The following is an 8,608-nucleotide window of genomic DNA, read 5'->3' on the forward strand; positions in this document are numbered from 1 at the left end:
CAACATGGCTGTCTACGTCGGCCAGTTTTTACGCCCTGACCCCTTCTAGATATAAGTATTCTGCTCGCCATGCCGAGACTTATTTCTTTCGGGGTCCTCATTACCCATAGCGGCCACTCCTGTCTACGTCGTAAGAGGGATTAGTGTGCGTGTTTTTGTTTCCTTCTTTTATGTTTGTTCCACCGTATTGGTCCACTGTCCCTACCCCCACCCCGCATCTCTTTGCTTTTTGTTCCTCTCGCAACCCCGTATCTCTAACCCTTGCGCTGCTTCCGTGCGACTTGAAATCGTGAGGACGACATTTTACTACAACCGTTTGCTTTCATATTCGCCCCTCCTCACTTTCCTCCGTTTGCTATCTGTTAGGTTCCTTATTGAGTTGGCCGTATGACGGTGATCTTCCAGCTTATTGCTAGAGCCGATAGGAAGTCGGGCTCCAGCGCGCAGCGTGATGTGGCCTGCCAGTATAGGGACTGTGCTGGGGACACGGCCGATGTTGTTATCTACTATCGGGAATCGGACGACTTGAGGCTTGTCACGGGCAATATATATTTTATGTCTGGCACAGTCGTCCTTGAGCGCCACTTTCCTCCGAAGGTTCGTCCCCTGCTACTACGTGACCTTTACTGAGTCGCATGGGTGTAGTTCTACGTTGTGTTCGCAGTGCCTATAACGGGAACTAAGGATCTGCCATTGGCCGATATCTTGCTATCTATGACTGCAGTGGTTACTGCGGAGTTATATAAGGTCGATGAGGAAAGTGGTCTTGGTTTCGTGGATGTTCCGTTTGATCAGTATGATCTTCGGGAGCGGCGGGTCGTTGTGTCAGAGCTGACCCTGCCTGTCCAAACGGCTCGAGGTAAATTTAAGAACCTGTTGCCTTTCCTGACAGTCGACAAGCCCGTTGATCTACATGTGAAACTTCAGCTGGAGACGCCGGAAGATCGTGGTACGTAGCTCTTTCCTCGTATACGGGTCATGAGCAACGTAGCTGACGTGTAAACCTGGCATGTAGCGTACGGGTTTCCATTGAATATTAGTCTCACAAGGTCGGATACGCGGTCGCAGTCTAAGTCTTCGTCTTCCGTATTCACAACCCCGACGAAGCCGCGTATGCTTGGGTCTCTACCGCCGGTTGTCGACTCGTCGCCAGTGGCATCTTCCCCAGGGCTTAAGGATAAGGGTAAAGCTTCGAACTCGATGACGGAGGGTCGACTATCTCCATCCCGCCCTGTTAGTGACGAAGACGACGATGCAGCCGCCCTTGCCTCACACCGCACTGAGTCGCCTTTGTTGCCGTCTGCCTCGGGGGAATCTCCGGAGCCTCTGAACTCCCCTACGATTGATGCTGACATCACTCAGTATCAGTCTTCCTCGAGACCGAGGCGTAAGAGGGCTCGTCAGCAGGCGTCCAACGAGTAGGCGGTTCTGATACTGCGACTTGTAAATCTCTTTTCGTCGGTGTTTTATCAATCTGTAGCAATGATATACGACTTGGCTATGCGCCGTCTTGGAATCTGCGTAATATATACACGTTAGTCTTTAGCCTCGACGCTGTTGGGTAGCCGCCAGTAGTATCTACTATTTGTGGCGCTATGGTCTTGCTTTTAGGCGTGATGTGGGGTATAACCAGACCGGGCCACATAGGTCTTGGACATTCCTCTCATGTCCCTGCCCCTCTAGCTTTCTTACCTGTCTATGTTGTGTGTCTACGATGGCCGATTCGCCTCTTGCCGAGCTACAATTATCTACTCTCGACGTCACCCGGCACCTTGCGACCCAAAATATTGCGTTGCGGCTGCCTGGCAGCTCAGCGCGACGTGATTCAATAAGGCGGCATGCATGTCCCGACTGTGGGCGCGCCTTCAACCGCGCCGCCCATCTTCGGGTCCATGCCGCCATCCATAGTCGTGTTGCTACTGCACCTGTGCGACATGTCTGTTCTGCATGTGGCCTTTCGTACCTTAGTCTGGACAGTCTCAGACGACACACGCGACGGAGGCATATGGAGCCCCCCCAACCTGGGACCTCTGTGCGACATATGTGCTCTATGTGTAACCGGTCCTATCCTACTATACAGAGTTTTCAACGTTATACTAGACGCCAACACGATATGCCTCCTGATCGATCTGCTTTGATGGAAGATTCGCCTCTACAAGAGCCGGCATTCCTACGATTATACAGGCGGTTCATCGACACGTACAACGCAGAGTTCCCTGCAACTCCTTGCAGCTCTTGTAGTATTCTAATGTTCCCCAAAAAAGCATACTGGGTTAACTACGACCAGGCCGTAGAATATGGCCTGGTCTCTATTCTTGGCGTCCCACTAACGAGGAGGATCGGTAGGACAGGGAGGGAACAGATTTCAGTCTGCTACCGCTGTAAAACGAAGTCCCGGCCTCCCATTCTCGCAGGGCCTTGGCCTGCGATACTCGTAGAAATGCCGCACTCTTGCCGTCCATATCTATCGCCTCTACGCCTCTCCTCGAACCTGGGAAAGGTTCATGGGACGTCCGACAATCCTAATTCGTATTTGACATACCGCAGTATGACGGGTGAGCACTCCTCTATATTTATCCCATACCATTATTCGCCCTCAAGATATCCTCCTTAGGTAATTTGCTTACGCCTTCGTAGGGCGTATGACTGTATCAAAGAACGACGCTGCCCTTGCCCTGTTTTCAGGCGTCTTGGGCGCCTTCTTACATAGTTCTGCAGAATGGCGCCCTACAAGCCTGGACGTCGAACGGCTCTCTCGGGCGGCGACCTGGCTACGTCAGAATAACCCTCTCTTCGGGCGATGGGCCACACCACAGATGGTACAGGATCGCTTGGTGCTGCCTTCTGTGATCGCGGATTCGGAGGAGCGGCTACCAGATAGCCGGCCTGATATAGTGCTGGATCCGTCCCAGTTTGATCCCGTGACGCATAACGAGGACTATTCTTTCCGCCGACTCCCAGTCGCTGTGGACGCCCTTCGGACTGGAGACTGCTTGGCCGGATCAGAAGCTGAGACGGAGATGCTGCTCTTCCCTACCTTGTACCCTAATGGTCGAGGAGCCTACGACTCCGCGTCTCATCCAGCCACTGCCCCTCGTCGGCGGTATACATTGGCCGAAGCCATCCACCTCAAGCTCGGATCGATAATTCCACACTACCGTGATGATCACTACTGGCCCCATTTCATGTATATGCAGCTTGAGCAGCGGAGGATATTCCAGAACCATTCCCGTCTCGTGCACGCTTTCCGCCGTCGGGCGCAGACTGGGAGGCTGCGCGCTACAGAGCTTATACGGCAGTCTCAGTATGGTGACGGCCCGATAATCAACGAGATGATAACGACAACAGTCCCGTCATCCATCCGAACCGGGGATCAGTTCTTTATGACCGCGGAGGCAAAGATCGGCGCCATGTTGAACGCCTTCGCCGAGCCACAACTATTCGTCACGCTAACGTTCTCGGAGTGGTGGGCCGACTATATGCGCATATTGGCGGATACTGGTAACAGGGATCCGACCCCGTCGAACAGGCCATGGGAGGCTATCACATACTACTACCGCCGTCTTCAAAACTTAAAGGACAAGTTCCTGAGGAAGGAGCATCTGAGCGGTTTTGGCCGGCTGAGGGAGTGGGTAGAGAGGCACGAGTTCCAGCAGCGCGGCGCCATCCACACTCACTCCTTGTACTGGGTATCGGAATCGATGGAAGCCATGATCGGCCGAGGGTTCATTCGGGCTGACGTGCCAGATGAGACGGCTGAGCCCGAGCTATTTGAACTTGTACAGAGACATCAGATCCATCGCTGCTCTGCGCAGCTGTGCCGTAGACGTCTTCGACACACTGATATTAAATGTACGAAGGGCTTTCCAGCGGACCTGTCCCAGACGACACTTCAGAGGCCTGAGGACTTGCGGTACACGTACAAACGCCTAAGGGACGCGGATCGCTGTGTGGTTCCCTACTCGCCGCGCCTACTGCTGGTGTGGCAGGCTCACTGCAACGTTCAGTATTGCACGGGCCGCGGCCTAGCCCGATACATTACGAAGTACGTGACAAAGGCTGAGCCGTCGGGTCTGTATAGTGGTGTGCCCGGTTCGGCCATCAACCGTCACATTCAGGCCCGGCGATTAGGGAGCATGGAGGTCATGGCCCTATTGCTCGGAAAGCCGATATTCAGCGTCAGCAGTGACAGCATCCGGCTAAGCACGCAGCTTCCGAAGGACCGCATGTATAGTCTCAAGCCGGTCTCTTCGATACTGGACGCTACGAGCGATGACGACCTCTTCTTCAAAGACACTTTCGAAAAATACGCTGCGCGCCCCCGATCATTGCCCTTTGATAGCATGACTTATTTCGAGTATCATACAAGATGCATGGTCTGTCCCCCTTCAGCCCCGAACCCCAGGAGTGTTCGGCCAGTTGTCGACGAGATAGGATATAAGGTCTGGCTGCGTCCAAAGGTCTGTAAGCTTTCCCCTGCTCGGCCCGGCTTAACCTTCCCAGCAACCTGCTAAGGTCATCGTCGTGATAGCCCCTGCTTCTCCGTACCGCATATAGGACATTTCAGCATGGCGAGTCGTTTTTCTATCACAGGTTGTTAGCCATCCTCTCGTGGAGGAGGGAGGACGAACTCTTAGGACCTGACCAGACTTATAAATCGCGATTCTTACAATTACGCGCCGCCGAGTATCAGGACCTGCTTCACTCTCACAGCGATACGGTTGCGCTACAGCAGGCCGCCTTCACTAGGTCTTACGACGACCAGGTACAGGAGCTTCTTTTAACCATTCAACCTCAAGCACGCCTTCAATTAGAGGACCGCTTGAAAATTCTTAACATGGGGGCGTCGGTACCTCCCTCTACCCTAGACCTTTTGTCTTTGAACGAGGATCAATACCAGGCATATCATAAAATCACTTCTACAGTGAGATTCTCGCCTGGCACGCAAATGGGGACGCATTTCTTCATCACGGGCGCCGCCGGCACAGGTAAGAGTTTTCTGTTAAACCAGCTTGAGCTATGGTTTGACGCTCAGCGCCTGCACTCCCTCAAGATGGCGCCCACGGGCATTGCGGCGCTCAATATTAATGGCACTACGGTCCACTCTGCATTACGCATTCGATCTAGGGAGTCGGGCTATGGATACGAGAGCCTCGCCCTGTCAACCGAGGAGTCGAAGTCTCAGCTTCGTAAGGTTCGCGTCATCATTATTGATGAGGTGTCGATGCTTGAAGCAGAGCTGCTCAACTTTATTGCGAAGCTATTTGCGCGTCTTCACCGGCGGCCCACTCCGTTCGGCCCTGTTCATGTTATATTGCTTGGGGACTTGATGCAGCTTCCGCCAGTTTCTGGCTCGCAGGTTTTCAAGGCTCACTGCTGGTCTACATTTGCGCCCTTATTCCTGCGTAGGTCGCAGAGGCAGGCTACTGATCCCCCATTCTACGACATCCTCAATGCCGTCCGCGTGGGCGACATGACGCCGGCAACATTAAAATTATTGCGTGACCGGTCGCTCGCCTACCCACGTAAGGATATCACATTAGAGACGACATTCTTGGTCGGTTTACGGTCTGCCGCGGCAACTCTTAATGCGGAAATGACGGCAATGCTATGCGATGTTACACATTCAACTTTTACATACGTGAGTGTAAACTTTGAGGGCGAGACCATGATCCGTCATGATGAGTCGGAGCCTTCGTTTAAGAGGCATACGAACTACCCTATGTTGCTAAACATCTCGGTGGGCGCGAAGGTGATGTTTCTAAATAACACTCTGATATCTCAGCACGTATCGAACGGGTCCATAGGGATCGTTACAGGTTTCGACGGACTTGCGACCCTACACCGCGCCGATCTACCCGCTACCTGGCTTGGGGTGCGAGTTGCCTTTGGCACTCCTAGCGGTCTCAAGGCACGTCGCCCCGACTATCCTTTATCGACTGATGCTCATCGGACATATAGGTGATGTTGGTGCGGCCAGCCACCGCTTACTTTTCGGTAAACGGGGTGCCGTGTCGGCGCACGCAGATGCCACTTGCGATGGCCTTCGCCTTAACTGTGCACAAGACGCAGGGGCTGACCCTGGACAAGATTTCCGTCAGCCTCGACAGTGGCATGTTCGCGCCTGGTCACGCCTATACGGCTATGAGCCGGGCGCGTGCCTGGGACGACGTCGATATTAGCTCGCTCGATCTCGAGGCGTTCGCAGTCGATATGGAGGCCATCGCGGAGTATCGTAGGCTAGAGGCTTTATAGACCTATTGATTGATTGGTTGATGAATTGATTTTACACCCACGCAAGTTGCCAAGCATTACAGACCTGTTAAGACGTGAACCTGCCCTCTTACATACCTTCTCCCTCTATGTCACCTGGTTCCCACGGAACATATCCTCTCCTCCTCGTTTGATTTGATTACGTCATAGTCTGACCCAGCCACTCTACAAGTTGGATCCCAGGTCACGTGATGCTCACTGCAGGCAACACCACAACTAGTGGCAACTGCCTACCAGGCAGTTGTTGCACTAGCCAGTGCCCGAGGGCACTGGCTATGACTATAAGTAACTTCCATACTCTCATAGGTAGTTCCTAGACATATCACACTTGTCTCCCAGTTCTGAGCTTCAAGTCTACAGTAGCTATGCAGCGTACGACTATAAGTACCGGTGGTTCCCCCGTCGAGTTTTCCGTACGACAAGCCGTTCCTGGTACGAACTGCTTCCTAACCTTTTCTTAACGTGGGCACCACCTGTACTACAGCCTTGATGACCGTTCTGTCTCCGTGATTCCTGTCCGGCCTTTCCTGACCGTCCTCGACTTCTGTCTGATAAGAAACACTCGTCTACGCTTAAGTGTATGCGAAAACCGTGGACGGCACTGCCCGGAATTGCTCCAGCAGTCCCGTCCTAATCATCATCTTTGCTGCACGTACGGCGATGGGTGAGCTGCAGAGAACCTGCTTGATGTCCCCGCATGGAGTTCCGCCTGCCCACATTCTTCGTCGCTCCTCACACCAGTTTCGGCATTCCAGGATGATGTGTCGCACAGTTTGACGTCCATAGCCGCAGTCGCATTGGTCGGTATCGGCTTTATGATGGCGTGCAGATAGCCGCGCAGGCCGATCTTGCCGTTGCGCATCTGTGTCATGACTGAGCTAGTTGCTCGGTGCGTGCCTACATGTGGAGTCAGGAGATCTTTTCCTGGTCGAACCCCGAGCCTGTAGAGCTCGCGTCCTTGTTTGGCGAGTTCCCAGGATTGTTCCCATTCAGCCCTCATCCTCTGTCGGATAGTTGTTTTCGTGGTTGCCGTCAAAACACATGTTGATTCTCGTTCCGGAGATGGTTCCACCAATGGGTCTGAGCTGGTCCTCGTATTTGGTCGAGCTGCAGCTTCCTTAGCAGCTCGATCGGCGACTTCATTACAGTTGTTTCTGAACAGCACGTGACGAGGTGGAGTATCTGCCTACTAGGCATACGCCGCTATGAAGTCTGTGGCTTGGCTGCCTAGATAGGCAGACCAAGCCTACAAGTATATAAGTACCTAGAAGTTCATAGGTTAATAGGATACACTTGAAGAATCACATTAACAAGTATTACCAGGAATGCCGACATGTGCGGGAATCCAGAAAATCCGGATGTCCCATCCTTGGTTTCGGATTTGGTCTAGCAGACCTATCGTGCGCACCAGGATGTATTGTCCTGAAGGTTACTTAGGGTTGCCCATCGCTTGGATGGCCGCCTGATTATCCGTGAAGATGATGCATTTGCCGGCTGTCTTTGTCTTCGCTTGGACTTCAAGTGCCATTTGAAGGGCCAGCTCGATACCCTGGAGCTCGGCTGCATATACAGTGGATGTATTCGTGGTGCCCATATATTCCGTTTTCTTTGTCAGAACCCCCATGACCGGTAAAGTGAGGGCGATCGCCGCAGCACCGACGTGGCCGTCGATGCCACTGCCGTCTGTGTATATTCGCAGGGCTTGCGGGTCCGCGGCATCGTGCCGCTTGATGGCCTCCTCAGCAGACATATCGATGTGTGTGACTGGTGGTGTCCACCACGGTGGGACCACATGTTGTTGACGCTTTTCCAGCCGATCGAGCTGGACCTGGTATTTGGTTTCAAGGAGTCTGGACAGTCGGTCCAGGGAGCTCTTCCCACCCACGTCTCCGTCGATGGTCATCTCTGCGTGAAGTGGTGTGGTTCGAATGCGCATGATCGCTTCTAGGGCTGTTTGTTCAAGCTGTTGTGGTGCTGGCAGTAAGTTTGCCTCGACGTCGACTGCTGCACCTGCCGTGGTACGGAAGGCTCCAGTGATTATCTGTGCTGCTCTCCGTTGAACCCGAGTGATCGTGTTGAGCATGGGACTGCTCCCTCTGCAGCTGTCAAGTGCTTGCTACGGATGGAGAGGGCCAACAAAGCAATGGCTGAATTGAAGCGCTGCGGTGCAAAGCGAAAGCGAGGTAATTTCTCTGAGGGTAAGCGGGATGGTGAAGGGTGGATGGCGGGTGAATCCCAGCAACCATCACGCCCGATCAACCTTTGTCATGAGAATGGAGAGATTCGTCGTAGTCGGCGAATCAGGAAGTACTAGATGGCATAGAGATTGCGGGAG

At 53.3% G+C, this 8,608-nt stretch overlaps 3 protein-coding genes across 3 annotated transcripts; 2 read left to right on the forward strand and 1 right to left on the reverse strand.

Annotated features, from left to right (window-relative positions):
- Positions 1-387: 387 nt before the first annotated feature.
- LTR84_012416 (uncharacterized protein) lies at positions 388-1,422 on the forward strand (the record flags this gene model as incomplete). The annotated part of the gene is made up of 3 exons (XM_064855938.1): positions 388-597; positions 646-949; positions 1,016-1,422. 3 exons carry the CDS (start codon positions 388-390, stop codon positions 1,420-1,422), a joined length of 921 nt encoding a protein of 306 aa, XP_064699776.1.
- Positions 1,423-6,039: 4,617 nt separating this feature from the next.
- On the forward strand, positions 6,040-6,255 carry LTR84_012417 (uncharacterized protein; the record flags this gene model as incomplete). Its single annotated transcript, XM_064855939.1, has 1 exon — positions 6,040-6,255. The coding sequence occupies one exon, from the start codon at positions 6,040-6,042 to the stop codon at positions 6,253-6,255; it is 216 nt and encodes a 71-aa protein (XP_064699777.1).
- A 655-nt stretch (positions 6,256-6,910) lies between these two features.
- LTR84_012418 (uncharacterized protein) lies at positions 6,911-7,608 on the reverse strand (the record flags this gene model as incomplete). The annotated part of the gene is made up of 2 exons (XM_064855940.1): positions 6,911-7,459; positions 7,594-7,608. The coding sequence occupies 2 exons, from the start codon at positions 7,606-7,608 to the stop codon at positions 6,911-6,913; spliced, it is 564 nt and encodes a 187-aa protein (XP_064699778.1).
- Positions 7,609-8,608: the final 1,000 nt, after the last annotated feature.

Source organism: Exophiala bonariae (genome assembly GCF_035927105.1).
Source record: "Exophiala bonariae strain CCFEE 5792 chromosome Unknown scaffold_72, whole genome shotgun sequence".
Classification (NCBI taxonomy): domain Eukaryota; kingdom Fungi; phylum Ascomycota; class Eurotiomycetes; order Chaetothyriales; family Herpotrichiellaceae; genus Exophiala; species Exophiala bonariae.